This window comes from Pseudopipra pipra, chromosome W (assembly GCF_036250125.1).
Source record: "Pseudopipra pipra isolate bDixPip1 chromosome W, bDixPip1.hap1, whole genome shotgun sequence".
In the NCBI taxonomy this organism is placed as follows: Eukaryota; Metazoa; Chordata; class Aves; order Passeriformes; family Pipridae; genus Pseudopipra; species Pseudopipra pipra.
In genome coordinates this window covers 33,338,878-33,357,188 of record NC_087580.1, presented here as the reverse complement: position 1 = coordinate 33,357,188, position 18,311 = coordinate 33,338,878, and the positions used below count along the sequence as shown (strand labels likewise).

The 18,311-nt window shown below is 48.9% G+C and overlaps 3 protein-coding genes across 3 annotated transcripts in view; 2 read left to right on the top strand and 1 right to left on the bottom strand.

Moving 5' to 3' along the window:
* The window catches only part of LOC135405259 (zinc finger protein 883-like), a 142,024-nt gene that overhangs the window by 22,509 nt on the left and 101,204 nt on the right, over nucleotides 1-18,311 (top strand). The window lies entirely within an intron of this gene.
* Nucleotides 1-18,311, bottom strand: part of LOC135405251 (zinc finger protein 11-like) — a 101,572-nt gene that overhangs the window by 71,110 nt on the left and 12,151 nt on the right. The gene's annotated exons all lie outside the window — the stretch shown is intronic.
* Nucleotides 11,335-12,303, top strand: LOC135404599 (olfactory receptor 14A16-like). Its single transcript, XM_064639332.1, has one exon. The coding sequence runs from the start codon at nucleotides 11,335-11,337 to the stop codon at nucleotides 12,301-12,303; it is 969 nt and encodes a 322-aa protein (XP_064495402.1).

Below are 18,311 nucleotides of genomic sequence, written 5' to 3'. Positions count from 1 at the left end.
CTTTATTTTGATTATAGTGCTTTCCCCAGGCAGGAACTTTTATTTCAGTTAGAATCTTTGAGCCATTCCATTTTCAGTGAGGCATTTTGATATTTACAATTGACATCTTCATAGAAGAATGAAACTTTTGAGCAACAGCTCTAAAGCATGAAGGTTGCCTGCAGGAAATACTTAAATTATTTTACACCCAAATGGAGCCTGTTGTTTTTAGCTAAAATTTAATAAACCTGAAATCAATGACCTTTCTTTTACTGAAAGCCTGCACTTTGGAAAACTAACTTTCCCAAGAAACATATTTGGGTGAATAAATGCCAAACAAAGGGCTATTGAAATCTAAACATTTTCTCCATTTATAGCTTGTGAACATTTAGTTCCTAAATTCCCAACTGCTACCTAATGTACAGAACAGTGGTGCCTTGGTTGAATCACATATCATTGATTTCAGAGTGTCACAGGGATCTCATTGACAGGAATCAATTAGAATCCAAAATCAATCAAATATGTTCATGCACTATCATTCATCGAATTTGAATATCCTCAAATTAATTGGAAGCATGTGAAAGAACCTAGAAATCAATTTTGAAAAGGTACAAAAATAAAAATCAGTAAACTTTGAGAAGATAATAGTGCATCTGAGCATGTTTCATGCCTGCTGGGGTAAGTTAATGGTGAATCACACCTTCCCTTCCCAGCACAGGCTGAGATATATTCTTTTTGGAACATGAAAATACCCAGGGACTGAAGGCAGAGGACACACCAGTCAATGATCCAGCATTATTTTATGAACAGCCTGTTACACACCCAATATCAAACATGCTGCCAGGATATTACAAAATGCACAAGTGTGTGACACTCTGAAAAACTGCACATTGTAAGTGAGCCACTGCACTTCAGGGAGAAAGAAAGGAGAGAATTCCTGAATCTCTACCAAAAGCATGAATAGATGTGGCCACTTATCCAAAGAGCTGTTCTTGTTGCTGAGGACTCCTCTCTGAACACATTCACCTGTCATTCTGTCAAGGTAATAAATCCTTCTACTCATTACAGCACACTCAAAAGCACCCTGCTATTTAATTTTAAGGGAAAAAATGGCCCAAAGTGCCTAAAACATTTCCTTTTGTTCATGTAAAAGTGCTGGCATTTTACTTCCTTCCTGATAAGCCAGTGCCAATGGACCTGATTATTCTTTTCTTATTCAAAGCACATCAGTAGTTCCAAAGCACTCTCCATCTTATCAGGTGTCTGAACAGCACAGTTACTGAAAACAGTTTGTCCTGCTCCTCTCTCTTTCTGCCAGGCTATCAGATAAACCCAACTAACTCTCTGTATTTACACACAATCAAACATAAGCTGTGTCTTCAACCCACTGTAGCCTGTTTCTGGCATGTTACAGGTTTGCTGCTTGACATTAGTTGTACCCAAAACAGCAGCAGTGAATTAGCTTAGAACAAAAATATAGTCACTCCATAGCACGGAACACAAAAGGGACACAGGATAGTGTATTCACACATATATGAATATGTGTGTATATATAATGTGATATATAAACCCCAAAAAACTATATAATTAACTATTTAAAAATTTAAAGCCTCCTTTTCTACTTAGCTAGGAAAAAAACCCCAGACATTCCTAACAAAACGAGCACCCAAATCCATTCCATGGGTGGAACTGGGAGCGAATACAGCTCTGTGTGTTCCTGTACAGATTAGAGCTGCATCCTAACATATATATATATATTATCTATACACCATGTGTGAACATTTGGACGGTTAGATGTGTGTATTTAGATATAAGAAAGAGAAATCAAAGCTCCAGAACTGATCCATTTCCTCTGTGAGTGTGCAGGGATCAGTGGACTGACTCAGCCTCATTTTAATGAGAGAAGGGCTGCACTGTCGTGGCTCTGCATTAGTAAATCTGGGAAGGTGCCTAGATTTACTACAGTGTTGGGGGGTTTAGTTCTTTTGTAAAGCAAGTTTTGCTGAACTGAAAGGGCATTGAACACACAACCCTGTGAGCACACCTGCATAAACATCACTGAGCCTGGTTCCAGCAAACCACTGCTTAGAGCCAGCTCAGAGTTGTTCTTCTGTCACATGAAAGGTCTCTGATTAAACTTGTTCCAACACAATGACCATACTCAAATTTAGAGACACTGTTTGCACTGAAACACACTCACAGAACTCTGTGTTGAAAGAATCAGTGATGAATTAGGGATGCATTTTTTTCTCTCAGAAGCTACTACCTTTCCTTAAAATTACCACTAAGAGGCCATACTTATTTTCCAGGTTCAAAGTGTTTCTGCCCCTACCAGCAAAAACAGACACAGGCTTTTTCTGGCCAGAAAAACAAACAAACAAACAAACAAACAAACAAACCACAAACAAACAAACAAAAAAACCAGCACTGGAAAGACAATGATTTCTTAGAATGCAGCTCAACCCTTACAAAATCTTTTGTGACTGGAGCCCTGACATGATGCAAATGGCAGTCTTTTAGATCCAAACAAATCAGTGCACAACCTCAAAATGCACTAATACCATTCACAAATGGAAACACAAATGCCTTCTCCAAATCTGTTCCACAGCATTTTACCAAGTAAATACAGCAACAGAACCAAATTCCAAAACATACAGGTTCAATAGACATGTTTGTGTCTGTTAACAGCAGAGAGATTCCAGTGTTATGTATTTAACCTGATGTGAAGACTGGGCCTGCTGCCTACAAACATGGTATAAATACAGTTAAGTTTAGGAATTGGAACCACCACAGCAAAACTGCAGCTCAGACCACTGTAGAAAAGCAGGCAGTAAAAGCTTAATTACCAGTAGCATTATGCTGTCTATATTGTTAAATGGGAACTCTGTCATCAAGACGTAGATTGGCTTGTGAGCACTGGATTAAAGAGCTCTGAAATGTAGAGTAAAATTTAAGTACTCTGTAGAAACATCAGGGACAAAAAAAAAATCTGTTTTTAACACATTTTAAAATGAGAGGTACTAATGCAAGGTACTGTCTTAGAACATCTTTAAGTATCAATTTGATAAACATAGATTTGGGGATAAAACCAGAACCTCAATATGATGTCTTTATGTATAGTTCTCTGTATGACTGTATGAACTCAAAATACAGGTCCTACAAACTGATTTACATGTGCACATGAGCAAAACATGAAAATGCAAATATATTGTTTGTGCTGAGTATCTCTCCAAGTGTCTATTTATAGATTTGGCTCTTTCAATATTTTTTATTCCAAAATGCTTTCAAATCTTTGCATGTGTATGTGTTCTCTCATGTAAAAATCACCCATAAGGAATCCCTATGCATGTGTCATTTGATGGGGTCACTTTTCTGTGTTAAGTTCCCTGGAATACACCCTCCTTAAAATATGACAGCTGATCCATTTGGAAACTCACCAAAGGACAGGTGAGCTTCATTTCTACTTTCCTTCATTATCTCCTAAGATTTGATATTCAGGGGCTGAAACATGAGGGTCTCTCCTTCTGTCCTGATCTGTCTCCTCTAAGCCCTCCTTTTCCTGTTCACCTGGCTTCCACTACCTTGTTAGCTTGTCATCTCCCCCCCCCCCCTTGCACCCCCAAATAACACGTTTTTCCTCTCCCCCTGTGAGCCATCACTACTTTTCTCTCAACCCTCTTCCATCCAAGCCAGCAGTTCTCTTCCCTGCCAGTGCTGCTGCTTGGAGAACCAGAAATCCTGGGCTTTCCTTTCCCTGTTGATAAACAAAGCAGTGGCTTCTACCCCTGGGGACTGAAAGTGTCCCCTCCCCCAGACTGGGGCCTGGAATTCCAACCACATTCCTGAGCTTGGGTTTCTGTTTGGGGGAGGGGAAAAGAAAAAAAGGTCAAGAGATTACAGCAGCAAGGAAACTGGGGCTAAGTGTACCTTCATTTTCTCAAGCTGTTCTGGAGAAATAAATAAAAATAGTACTATGGAGGAAAAAAAAAAGCTCAAGCCAGGTATCAGTTTCCTGAATTTGATCAGGAAATGCAGAAGAAGAACATGCCTGCAAACACACATCTGCACTAACTTCTCAAACTGTACAGTACAAAATCTGACCCCAAGGAGTCTGTACAAAACAGTGGGAATGGAATCAGAGAGGGGAAGGAAAAAATCATCAGCAGTGCCTGTCCCAGTCAAGGGGCATTACTGAGCAGCACCTACATTCCCATGGCTCTCTGGGCAGGTCATTTTTCATGTGTGCCAAACAGCACATCTTGAAGCTTCTTCCCTTTGAAATACTAGAGACATTTCAGGGCATCTGAACAGCCAGATTCTTAAAGCACAACTACCTCAAGGCAAGGGAAGAAGTGAGATTCAGTGGCACTTGGCAGAAGCTGCCCAGTGCATTGTGTCAAATGGGTATTTACCCAAAGGAGCAACAAGCTCAAGCCATCAGGGAAAGAGCCAGATGATGGAAGGGTGTTAGCTGCTGAGAATTTCTTTGGGAAGAAGTAGACTGTTACCTTGAGATAGAAATTTGCAATATACCATGGAACCTTATTCAAAGTCCAGCTGCAAAATACCTTAGTGTTAAGAGTGTGAAATAAATCCTAAAGGGTCATCAAATATGTGATTTGACTTTATTCCCGATCACTAATTAAAGAAACATAACTCTGATGTGATCTCACTCTGTGCTCCAGTGACATTAACATTAGAACAATATTGTCACTGTCTACTGGTCTCTTGTGCTCCTCACTGGCAGGCACTTGGTGCACCCCTGGATATCCTGCTAATGAGGTAAAAAAAATAACCCTTCTAAAGTTCCAGATTTTCCTCACCTATTTGGACACAGTTGGACAAACTGGACCAAGTTATTCCTTGAAAGCCACCTGCTGGATTTAGCATTAATTACTCCTTGTTTTGATTGTGGAGGAAAAAAGCTCACACAACACAATCTCTGTGGACCCACCCAACAGAGAAAACATCCCCAGGGTCTTGTTAGAGCACAAACCTGCAAACAGGGATGACAGGTCAGAGAATCACAGAATCATCAAGGTTGGAAAAGACCTTCCAGATCTTCTAGTCCAACTGTAAACCCAGCAGCACCAGAATCACCCCTAAACCCCATCCCAAAGTGCCACATTCAGATGTCATCTGAACAATTCCAGAGACTCCACCACCTCCCTGGGCTACTTGTTCCAATGCCTGAACACTCTCTCAGGGGAAAAATGGTTTTTGAATATCTAATATGAACCTTGCCTGATGCAATTTAAGGCCGTTTCCTCTCTTCCTGTCACTAAAGGCTTTGCAGAAGAGACCAACTCCCACACCCACTAAAACCTCCTTTCAGGTCATTGCAGAGAGAAATGAGGTCCCCCCTGAGCCTCCCCTTCTCCACACTCAACCAGCCCAGTTCCCTCAGCCGTCCCTCAGCAGACATGTTTTCCAGAGCCTTCCCCAGCTCCGTTCCCTTCTCTGGACACGCTCCAGCCCCTCAAGGGCCTTTTGGCACTGAGGGCCCAGAACTGGACACAGCACTCCAGCTGGGGCCTCCCCAGTGCCCAGCACAGAGGGGCAATCAGTTCTCTGCTCCTGCTGGCCACACTCTTCTCCACAAAGGCCACGATGCCCTTGGCCTTCTTGCCCCCCTGGACACACTCTGCCTCATATCCAGCCCCTGTCAAGCAGCACCCCCAAGTCCCTTCCTGCTCAGCAGCTCTCCAGCCCCTCTGCCCCCAGGCTGGAGCGTTCCAGGGGTTGTTGGGAGCCAAGGGCAGGCCCTGACACTTGGCCTTATTGATCCAGCCTGTCCAGATCCCTCTGCAGAGCCTTCCTGCCCTCCAGCACATCCACACTCACACCCAGATCAGTCAGTCTCCCAAACAGGACAAAGTCTGACCACCAGCAGTCCAATGTGTCAGTTCTGCTGCCCCCTCCTTCCTCCACCCAGAATGAAAACTCCATCATTTTGGGGTCTCTGTGTCCGTCAGCTCCAACCACCACATCCCCCACCAGTCACAGAATCATGGAATGGTTTGGGTTGGAAGGGACCTTAAAGAGCATCTCAGTCCAACCCCCTGCCATGGGCAGGGACACCTTCCACTAGACTCAGAGCTCAGAGCCCCATCCAGCCTGGCCTTGAACACTTCCAGGGATGGGGCAGCCAAAACTTCTCTGAGCAACCTGTGCCAGGATCTCACTACCATCACAGTCCAGAAATTCTTCCTAATATCCCATCTAACCCTTCCCTTTCTCAGTGTGAAGCCACTGCCCCTTCTCCTGTCACTCCAGGCCCTTGTCCAAAGTCTCTCTCCATCTTTCTTCTTGACTCCCTTCAGGCACTGGAAGGCCACAATTAGGTCACCCCAAAGCCTTCTTTTCTCCAGCCTGAACAATCCCAGTTCTCTCAGCCTTTACTCACAGCAGAGCTGCTCCATCCCTCTGATCCTCTTGATGGTCCCCTCTGGACTCGCTCCAACAGGTCCATGTCCTTCCTGTGCTGGAGCCCAGAGCTGGAGGCAGCTCTGCAGGGCTGACAACATTACAGCCCTGTGTGTTCCAGCAAGGACACTGTGGAACCTCCTGGAGTAAAGGGGCCATTGTGACACTGTAGGGCCTTCTGGAGCCAAAGGAACCCTGGGACACTGTGGAATCTCATGGAACCAAGGATTCATTGTACCATGACGGGCCTCATGGAACCAAGAGAGCCCTGAGACATTTCAGGACCTCATAGAATCAAGGGGCTATTGTGACACTGAGGAACCTCAGGGACTCAAAGGCCACTGTGACACTGCAGGGCCAATGGAACCAAAGGAAGCCTGGGACAATGTGGAACCACATGGAATTACTAGGCCTCTGACACTGCAGGGCCTCATGGAACTAAAGGAACCCTGAGATTTTTCAGAACCTCATGGAATCAAGGGCCACTGTGACACTGCAGAGCATCATGGAGACAAAGGGACCCTGGGACACAGTGGACCTCAAGAAATCAAGGGTCCATATTGGCACTGTGGAACCTCATGGAATCAAGGAGACATTCTTACACTGCAGGGCATTATTGAGCCTAAGTGACCATTGTGACACTCTGGAACCTTATGGAATCAAGGGGCCATTGTCACACTGCAGGATCCCATGGAAGCAAAGGAATCCCTATGACATTGTGGAACCTCATGGAACCAACGGGCCACTGTGACACTGCAGGGCTCATGGAATCAAAGGATTCCTGTGACACTGTGGAATCTCATGGAACTAAGGGGCCACTGTGATATGTGGGGCCTCCTAGAACCAAAGGAGTCCTGAGACATTTTGCAAACTCATGGAATCAAGGCTCCATTATCACACTGCAGAGCCTTACAAAGCCAAATGGACCCTGAGACTCTGTGGAACCTCATGGAATCCAGTGGCCATTCCCACACTGTAAAACCTCATGGATACTCTCAGGTTCCCATTATTAAAAGACGCCTCTGACCAAATTCAGCTGCAAAGGAGACCATGTGCCAAAGTCAAGCAGTCCAGGTTTGATTTAACAGTAAATAGGAGGCAGAGACAGAGAAAGAAATAGAAAGAGAGAGAAGAAGAGGGTGGTGGGAAGCCACTGAGAGAGAGACAGAGATGAAGTAAATGTATCACACCATGGAGATCCCTGAGGCTCCCATCGGTCCTTCTTCACCCTGCTCTGCTCGGTGCAGGGTCCCCCAGTTGTGCTTCTGGGCTATCACTTTTATACAGCCCAAGCCCCGGGTATTCAGGGGGGTAGATGCTGTTCCCACAGCTTGGGCTGGCACATGTACAAGGACTTGCTTCCTTTCCCACAGCTTGCCACGGTGGGAGTTTTGCCCGCTGTGCTTCCAGTCTGCAGGTGGGAATCTTTGTCTGGATGGGTTCCCCAGACCTGCCTTACCAGCCCTGGCTTCCTGTTGGGGCTGTCTGCTCTTTCCCACACTCTGCACAGTGCAATTCTGTCCTGGGGGCTACTTCCAAAGCTTCACCTCCCTTTAGGTCTTGGAATTAAAGGCCTTCCTGTTTGCCACGAGTGCTTATGTGTTGTGGTGCCTTCCTTATGGGATTTTCCTGCTTTGACAGTGTTTTGAGACAGTTCATTGTGCCCTTCAAGTCCTTCCATGTGCACACACACCCCACTCTCACCAGTGTCTGGCCCTCCAAAGAACACAAGCCCTGATGATTTGTAGCTCCCACTCCAGTGGTTGGCACTTGGACCTCCCTCCATACCCAGAGCTCAGAGCTCCCTTGTCCCAGAAGGTTTAAAGATATTGTGCCTCATTCTGCCAAGACAACCCTTGGAAAAAAGTGTCCCTCTGTGTTTCCTGAGATAAGAGCACTCTATTGTCATCTTCTAAAACTTTGGAGAAGTCCCAGAGATCTCCCAGGAAGGAATTTGGGGCCTCAAGCACATGACCCATATATAGAGGCTGAGGACTCAGGGGTCAGTGGTGTGAAGATTGAGGACAGTAGAGGAGTAGCCTGAGAGGTCTGGAAGGGGGGTGTCAGAGCTGGTGGAGCTTTTCTTCCTGTCAGAAAACAGCCTAAGAAAGAACTAGTGCCACCAAGGGCAGCTGGGGTGGCCTAGACTGGTGACAAGAAGTAAGAAATTCCCCTCTGAGGTCAGTGTTGTGGTGCAATATGTCACAAAGAAGGAGTCTGGATGAGCCCAAGGCTTTGTGTGTGCAGGAAGAGCCAGGGAGGACGCAGAGATGTCAGTGCAGGAAGGTGCCAGCCAGGTGGGGCAGCTGGGGGGATGACGACAGCCTGCAGGGAAAGGGGCAGGGCATGGACACCGTAGGACAGCCTGGGCTGGAGAGGAGACAGGGATGGGGAGAAGCTGAAAGGCCCTGACACAGCCACCTTCTGCAGGCCTTTGGCCAGGGCTGCTGTCTGTGCCCCTGATGCCAGGAGGAGGGGAGTGCCCCTTGCAGCCCTGGGGCCTCATGGCCTCCTTGTCCCTGCTCAGCAGCCTGGCAGGTGCCACCCCATGGTCCTGCCCTTGGCATTGCACATCCCACATCCCAGTGCCCCGGGAAGAGCCCTGAGGAATGAGGCAGGGACAGGATCTGCCTTCCCAGGGGCTGGGGGTCAGGCCTTGGCCTGTTGGATTAAGGAAACAAGTCAAGGTTTGTTCAGCATCAGTCACCTTTCCCTTGCTTGTCCATCCTTGTCATCACTGTCTGAAGTTTTCTGCTCTAACTGGAATCTATGGACACGTTCTCAGTTGTGTCCATCAATGAGACTCATTAGCACTACAGGAAACTTCAGTGTTTCCATCTCATTTTGATTTCTTGAAAACTTGTTTGAACTTCCTCTCAGGGACTGAGTCTCATGTAAATGACACCAATCCCCCTGAGGGTCATGAAATGCCTGGGGCTGTTGCTGTGCTGCTGAGCTGGGCCGGGCTCCTGGCACACAGGGAGCTCCTGGCAAGCAAGAAGAGCTTCAAAGAGACAGCTCTGCTGGTGAGCAGCTCCTCTGCACAGCTCAGCAGGGCTGAGGGCACTGCCTGCAGCACCCAGGGCACAGGAGAGAAGGCAGAGAGAGGGCACACACAGCCTGAGCTGTGAGGGAAGTCGAGAGGAAGATCCACTGGAAGATGAATCTTTCCAGGCTTCCTCACGGTGAGTCAGCATGAAGGGCAATGTGTCTGCAGTTGGTGCAAAGATCTCCTAACGCTGGCACATCCCACTCCCTGCTGCACCATCCCAGCCACATCCCAGCAGGGTTCCCTTCTCCCAGGGATGGTTGCAGGGTTGTGAAGCCGGGCTGTGCCACCCAGGCTGCCCCAAGCTGTCCTGCAGAGCAGGGTCCTGCAGCCCAGGGCTGTGCCGGGGCAGGAGCTCTGCCACTGCCAGGGGCAGCTCTCAGCCGGGCTGGGGAGCTCCCTCAGGGCTGGGCAGAGGCTGGGGGTGGAAAGAGCAAAGCCTGGCAGGGCAGGGCAGGTTTCTTCTGCTATCAAGCAAGACTTCCATGGGTCAGGGCTGCTCACAGAACCAGAGCACTCCAGGATATTTTCCAGGGGATACTTCAAGGGGAAGGTCCAAGGAGGGATTTCTCTCAAGCTCTCAAGCCACATGCCTGGTGGTTTGAGTTCCAGAGGGAACTGTGAGGAGCTGCTCAGGGCTGGGAACAACTTGCTGGCACTGTTGGTGTCTGGCAGGTGGCCCAGCTGGCTCAGGGTGACGCTGCCCTGAGTACCCAGTGGGCTCTGCCCTGGCCTCTCCCAGCTGGACCCTCCCTTTGCATTTCCCTAGTTCTCAGCTTGCCCATGGTCCTGAAGTTGTTCCCTCCTTCTTTCAGTCAGACTCACTGGGAGGGGAGTTCAAGCTACACAGTCCAACACTGATCCTGGGATTCCCCTATGGCAGGTGTGTCCCTGGGAATGAGACATTCCCATTGTCCTCTGCCCTGTGGGGTGTGGGCAGTGAAGTCTGTGAGCCTGGGTAAGGAGCTCTTTTTCCCTCAATCAGACCCCGTCATTAGGACACTTGGCTCTTTTCTGAGGTGTCCTTCCAAGCTGGGAGCTGCCCTCAAGAATGCAAATCCTCCCAGCACAGCTGTGTTCTCTGAAAGCCCCAGTGGAGAGGGGCAGAGATGCTGTGCCCATGCCAGGAGATGCTGTTGGGTTGGGGAGGTGAGCCATGGGTGTCCTTGGCTCCAAGTGGGGTGCTGAGCCCTTGAGACATGCTGAGACCTTGAGGGGTCTGGGATGGATCCCTCTGCTCTCAACAGTGTCTGGTGGCTTTTCAGACCCAAATGGGAGTGTCATCAATGTCCATCTCAGGAAGAAGCAAAGCCAGAGCAGTTGGGAACAAGGGAGAGGGACAGACCAGCTCCCTCACTCTGCACTAAGCCCCAGAAAATCCTCCTGCCTGGCAGGACCTGCTCTGTTCTCCCTGAGTGCATCAGAAGTGCTGAGGGGTTCTGACATCCAGGAACACTCCTCAGCAGAGATGAGAGAGTCTAAAAAAAAACAAACCCAAGCTTCTGAAACTGCCTTCTGCTCTCTTGGTTCTTCTGGGAGTGCAGATGCTGACAAGCCCTTTTGCAGTAGGAGCAGTTTCATCTGACACAGCTGAACACCAGGACGGGCCCCTGTGCCCACCATGCCCATGACCCCACCGGTGCAGAGCAGGGCTGACCCCTCACAACCAGTGGGCAGAGGGTCTGCTCCTCATGGAAGATGTAGTGAGCCCCGAGCAGGGCTCCAGCCCTGGAGCTGAAGGAGAGACTCCTAGAAAAGGAAAACCAAAGGAGCAATGAGAGGGGTGTTGGAAAGTGGCTTTGAATTTTCTCAGAATGTTCTGCCCTAACTTGTCACTGTTATTTCCTACTTGAACAGTGCCCCACATCCAGAGTCAACAAATGTGCAACAGCAGCTCCTTCAACCAGTTCCTCCTCCTGGCCTTTGCAGACAGGCGGGAGCTGCAGCTCCTGCACTTCTGGCTCTTCCTGGCCATCTCCCTGGCTGCCCTCCTGGCCAACGGCCTCATCCTCAGCGCCGTAGCCTGTGACCACCACCTGCACACCCCCATGGGCTTCTTCCTGCTCAACCTCTCCCTCACAGACCTGGGCTGCATCTGCACCACTGTCCCCAAAGCCATGCACAACTCCCTCTGGGACACCACAACCATCTCCTACACAGGATGTGTTGCTCAGGTCTTTTTACTTTTCTTTTTCATGTCAGCAGAGTTTTCCCTCCTCACCATCATGTGCTACGACCGCTACGTTGCCATCTGCAAACCCCTGCACTACGGGACCCTCCTGGGCAGCAGAGCTTGTGCCCACATGGCAGCAGCTGCCTGGGCCACTGGCTTTCTCTATTCTCTGCTGCACACAGCCAATACATTTTCCCTGCCCCTGTGCCAGGGCAATGCCCTGGGCCAGTTCTTCTGTGAAATCCCACACATCCTCAAGCTCTCCTGCTCACACTCTTACATCAGAGAATTCAGGCTTCTCTTGTTTTCCATCTCTTTAGCATTTGGTTGTTTCATTTTCATTGTTTTCTCCTATGTGCAGATCTTCAGGGCTGTGCTGAGGATCCCCTCTCAGCAGGGACGGCACAAAGCCTTTTCCACCTGCCTCCCTCACCTGGCTGTAGTCTCCCTGTTTATCAGCACTGGCACATTTGCCTACATGAAGCCCCCCTCCATCTCCTCCCCATCCCTGGATCTGGTGGTGTCAGTCCTGTACTCGGTGGTACCTCCAGCACTGAACCCCCTCATCTACAGCCTGAGGAACCAGGAGCTCAAGGATGCCCTGAGGAAACTGATAAGTGGGTGTTTTTCAGAAGCAATAAACTCTCCTTCTTCTGCATGTTATCCATCTCATTAAAGGCCAATTCTTTTACAGACTTCATTAAAGGCCCACCATATCTTTTCTATTTTTTGCTCCTGGCAGGGGCACTATTTTTCTGAGAATTTGTTCACACCAAAAAATCTTTATGTATATAAATATATATATAAAGATATATATATATAAAAGTATATATATATATATTTATATATATGTAAACACCATTTTCAATTCAGTGTTTGCCTTTCTAGCCTGGCCCAGAGGCTGTACAAATCAGGAACTGTACTTACTGTGTGCTTAAACTAAATAAAGAACTATGCATTGACTTCTTTGCCTGACATCTTTCCTCTCTGACTTCTCTGCAGCTGCAGGGTCTTTGCCTCTGTGCAGAGCTGGGCCAGAAGAGAGTCCCAGCAGAGCAGCACTGCCAGGGAGCAGCAGCCCTTCTCCTGCGTGGCCTCCTCTCCCTTCCCTTCCACACTGTCCTGCAGAGCCCTGTGTTGTTGGAGGCCTCAGTGCTCTGGCAGTCGGTCCCAGTCCTGCTGCAGGACTGTCCAGGGACTGCAGGCAGGGACAGCCACGGGCACTGCTGGCACAGAGCTGACCTCTGCAGCAGCACTGCCATCCTGCAGGGGCATCTCCTCAGGCCAGGGCCTCAAAGCTTCCATCTGCTTTCCACTTTGCTCTCCAGGATGTGCCCAACACAACGCCCTGCAGAGGAAAACAGCAGTGACCAGCACAAGGGTGGGAGTGCTCAGGGTGGGGGCACCCAGCAGTGCCCTGGCACAGCCAGCGCCGCTCCCAGCACTGGCCTCTCACCCCAGGCCATTGGGCTTGTTCTTCCCTCCAAGGAGGGACATCAAATGACCAGCTCAGGAGTCCATGTTTGCACTGCATGCACAAGACATGCCCCTGTGTCACGGCTTGGGGCTGAGGGGGTGGAAGGCATAGACAAAGTTGATGGCAGAAGCCGTCTCATTGAGCTACGAGGGGAAGAAAGGACCCCATTGCTTTCTAAATTCCTTCTCAGAGAGGAGCCTGGGGGTGGCTGGATCCAATCTTAAGCTCAGAGTTTGATTTAAATTGAGGAATTATAGAGGTGTGATTCAAACACTTTGTCCTGCAGGTTTTAGTGATGGCAAATCAGAAATATTTCTATAAAATGAATTGTTTATTATGACAAATGAACAGAAAATTGATCACACAATTGAATAGATGAAAGACCTTAAAAAGAATTATTTCCTGCAGAGTATAAAAGCCAAAAACCTCCTAGTACTATAGTGTACAATAGGACAGTGCAGTCTATCAGTCATTCTCCTAAAGTATTGGATCAAAGCCAGCAAAAAGAAACAATCCTGAAGCAGACATTGAGGTAACTCACCCCATAACAACAGGGGGTAGTTCTCTCTCTTTCACTTAACCCCTGGGCAGTGACCATGAAGAGCTGTCCCTGCTTCATGGCAGAAGCTCCACACACTTCAAGGAAGTCTGTGGAAGAATCTGCCCCATGACAGTTGGACGGGGCTTTTCTAGTTATCAAGGGTTTGACTGCCAGACATATTTGCAGGCCAGGGAGCAGCTTATCTGTCAAATCTTGCTTCCAAAAGCAGGATGTGTGTTTGAAGTTTCAAGAAGTATTTTGGGTTTAGCATAATTCAACATTATGCTAATTCAACATTATTCAACACCAGCAGTGACTCAATACAGAGAGTGTGCATTGTTTGCATTCTCTGACCAATTTTTAGGTATTGTCAGAGCAGAGCATCCTGCCAGAAATGGCCCCTTGATTTCCATGAGGTTGCAAAAACTCTGAGGGTTCCATTTGTTCCATGAGGCCCTGCTGCATCACAAAACCTCCTTGATTCCACGATGTTCCAGAGTATCCCAGGGTTCCCTTGGCTCCAAGAGGCTCCCCAGTGTCCCACCGGCCCCTGGATTCCAGGAGGCCCTGCAGTGTCCCAATGGCCACTCGGTTCCAGGAGCCACAGCGGCTGCCGCCGGCGTCTGTGCCCGGAGCCGCCGCTCCCACGGGGCTGCCGCACTCACCGCCGGGGTTGCCGCTCGCGCAGCCGCCGCTCTGCCCCGGCTGCACCGGGACCCGGCACCACCTCGGGCCTGCGCTGCCGCCTCAGCGGCCACAGGGACACAGGGATGGGGGACCTTTGCTCTGACACTGAGGGGGCCTGTCTTTGTTCTGCTGGGGTCTGGGCTTTAGGAAATTGCTGTTCATTTTCCTGCTCCACTGGAACACCTCCGGAATTCCAAAGGTTTCCTAATCCAGGGGGAGGGGTTTCTATGGCATCGGAGGTCTTGCCCCTCGGGACACATTTCAATAAACCATCCAGCTGATTTGGATGGGTGTAAGAGCTGGGGAACACAGGATAAGGAGTCATCCCCTGAAAACCTTGGAACATTCCCTGACTGAATGGTGACCCAAATGAAACAGTTTGGATACAATTCCCAAATATTTGGGAAACTCCATTCATTCCTGACCCCAGGATGGAAATTCAGCAGATAACTAAAGCCAGTCCCCTTGGGAGCCCACAACCAGCGGGGCTGAGGGAGGCCCTGGCAGCTCCCCAGCACCTCCCTCTCAGTGGGACACCTCTGGCAGCCTCTCCCAGCTCGGGAACCCTCCAGTTTGCAACACTCCAAAGATCATCACTGATGCCCAGGACAATTCTGATCCCCCTCCACAAACACTCCTCCAGCTGTGCCCCTTGTCTGGTAGCAAACACAAAGGGATTTGGGGGAGTGTTTCCCTGACAACAAGGAGAATTTGGGAGAGGGACCTTTGCACACCCAGCTCTTGATGTGTCCACACATCTCTGCCTGGGTGTGGGTGTGAATTGACTGTGGTGTGAATGTTGTTGTTGTGAATCTATAATTCAGTCACTGTTAAAATTACAGCACATGCTATTGAATCACCTGATAACTGTTCAATTGGTCAATGATTAAGTGCTACTAATGTCTTTTGTCCCCTTATCTTTGGATCCAAATCCTTCCTGCCCTGACCCTCTTGCATCCGAAGGATCTGTGTAAATCATTCCCTTTCATCAAAAAATATATATTTTTCATGACTTTCACTTTAAAGTCATCCTCCTTAGCTAAACTACAAAACAACTCCAATTAGCTCTAGAAGTCTTGAAGGCATGAAGACAATTAAAGGAAGAGAAAGAAATTGTTTTTCAGTGTTTTAATGAGCCCCACGGTGTTTGGAGCTGCATCAGCTGTCAGTCCAAGATGGACCATGTCAGAACTGGTAAGGTTGGGGGGTGAGGAGCAAGTTTGATCATACAGGGTCAGTGTGGATCTCCTCAGAAGACACTCAGCATCAAGATCACTTGAACAACTCTATCACCTCTTCTCTGTACTGAAAAAATATCCATAACTGAATTAAAAAAAATACAAATTTTGAAGACTTGTTTTGAAATTGCCTTGAAGACAATTAAAGGAAGACAAAGAGATCCTGAGGGATTTCTGGAATTTAATGAGCCCCACGGTGTGTTTGCAGCCCAGCCCATGATCCTGAGGTGCTGAGAGAAGATTGAAGCAGCTGCTGAAGAAGTGAGAAGCCAAAGTCCAAGTGCCTTGAAGCATTGCTGGGCCCCACTGAGGGCAGGCCCTGACAAAGCCTCCCCAGGGACTCCTTGGAGCAGCTCCTTGGAGGCCAGGAGTGCAGGCAGACAAAGGCTCTGGGCAGGCCCCTGCAATGCTGAGCAAAGCCTGCCTTGGTTTTGTGGAGCACAAAGGCCAAGGCCTGAGCCCCAGGCCCTGGCCCAGCAGATCCTGTCCCTCCCGGCTGGCTCAGGGCTGTTTGGGGGGCACTGGGATGGGAGGGGGAGGAACAACAAAGGCCCAAAACTGGGCAACCCCTGCCAGGCTCCTGAGGGAGGGGCGAGGCAGAAACCAAGGGCAGAACCTGCCAGGCAAGTTGCTTGTGGTGGCCTGAGTGGCAGAGGCAGCTGCCAGAGGCAAGGGGACAAAGGCCTGGGTGCCTTTGGGCCTTGCAGCCCTGCCAGAGCCCTTGGCCATCTCTCCTGCAGGCTGTCCTGCCCTGGCCCTGCTGCTGCTCTGGCCTTGCAGGCTGCACACACCCCTCCTGCTTTCCCACCCCCTCCCAGCAGCATTTCTAGACCCTCCCTGATGTCTCTGCACCAGCTCTGCCTGTTCCCTGGAACACAAAGCCATGGGCTGATCCTGACTCCCTCTGGGTGACCTCTTGCACCACAAGGGTCCCCATTGAGTGACATTTCTTTTTCCTCACCTTCAGTCTGAACTTTCCAGGCTACTCTTTGAGGAGATTTCATTGTATTTCCAATGCAGAGAAAAGCTCATTCTTGTCAGATCTCCTCTAGACCCTCTCCAGTTCTTCCTCATTCCTCCAGAATGGGGAACCTCACAGACAGACAGACCAGTCCAGATGTGGTGACCCCAGGGCTGAGTCCAGGGGGGTGACAACTCCCTTGTCTGGGTGCCCACACTCCCCCCAAGGCAGCCCCATGTGCAGTTGGCCTTAAATCAAGAGGCCATTCTGATTCTTTGTAATGTCACGGAATCAAGTGGCGCCGTGACACTGCAGGGCCTCCTGGAACCAAAGGAATGCAGGGACACTGTGGAATCTCATGGAACCAAGGGCCCATTGTGACAAGGGCCCATTCCATGACTCTTTGGAACAAAAGGAACTCTGAGACATCTCAGAACCCCGTGGAACCAAGGGGCCATAGTGACACTTAAGAGTCTCATGGCACCCACTGTGCCTCCCCAGAACTCCATGGAATCAAGAATAGCCACTGCCTCCCCCCCGCTGCCCCGCTTGGACACCTCTGGAGTCAGCGTGTTCTTGGGCAGCACAACTGATCTCAGACCAGAGAGTTTCCCACATTTTGCTTTGTCCTCTCTTTCCCCTGGTTTTGTTTTTTGTTCTTTGTTCATTCAGGGGGAAAATGGGGAAGGGAGGCACGTGTGGATCCCTGTTTTTAACTGTTTACAAAAGGGAGTTGGGTCGGGGGGGAGAGAGGAGGCAATTTCTCTCTCTGCTGTTGCTTTGAACTCTTCTGTTGGTATTGCTGTTTTTGCTGCTATATTTCTTGTCAGTCAACTCTTATTTTTTCACTTATACCTCCTTGTATTTTGTCTCCCTGTAGTTGTGGGGAATAAAAGTGGAGTGAGTTAATTTGATTGGAGTTCCTGCCCCAAAATGTTTCTTTAAACCAGGACCGGTTGCTCAAGGGCTCCCTGAAATTTGGCATCATTCACAAAGGACTTGAAAACACATTTTGTCCCAATGTACAGAGAGATAATAAAGATGTTCTACAATGGTGTTCAAGGGCTGGTCACTGAGCGATTTCATCAGGAAGTTGCTGCCAAGAGGACTTTGTACCATGGATTTGATTTGAAACTCTTCATTCAGCCAACTTCCCACCCACCACATCTTCCACTTCTTCAGTCCAGCTCTCACCAGTTGGCCATAAGGAGATGACAGGAGACCATGTCAAGGGCCTTGATAAAGTCTGGGCCCAAAACATCCCCTTATTTTCCCTCCCACAAGGGTTCTGCAATTCCTGCCTTGTCCTTCCAATGCCTGAGAATGACTGCAGGAGGACTTGCCCTATCCCCTTCCCAGCCTGACCAGTCTGGAACTCTCCCAACCCTCTTTGCTGCTGAAAAACCTCGATATGATTAACTACTCAAAGAATTTTGTATCTTTAAGCTGCAAAGTATTTGTTTATTCAATGTGAGAGCAACCCAGCTCATGCTGGATAAGCTTGCTCTACCTGAATGTGCAAAAGGAAGCCATTTTATACACTTTAGATACAAGGTTAAATCATTTAACATACATATTAATAAGTAGGCTAGTCTCTGGGTGGAGTCTTTCCAGGCATGCACAGTCTTCTACTCTGGGGATGTTCTTCTCAAGCCTTCATCCCTCTGGTGGTCACCACGGATATCTTCCTTGATTTGACCTCTTCAATTTTCTTTGTCAGGTGACCTGAATTCTTCAAGCTTGCAAAACCCTGGCTTTGGGCCTTCTATATCCTATTCAA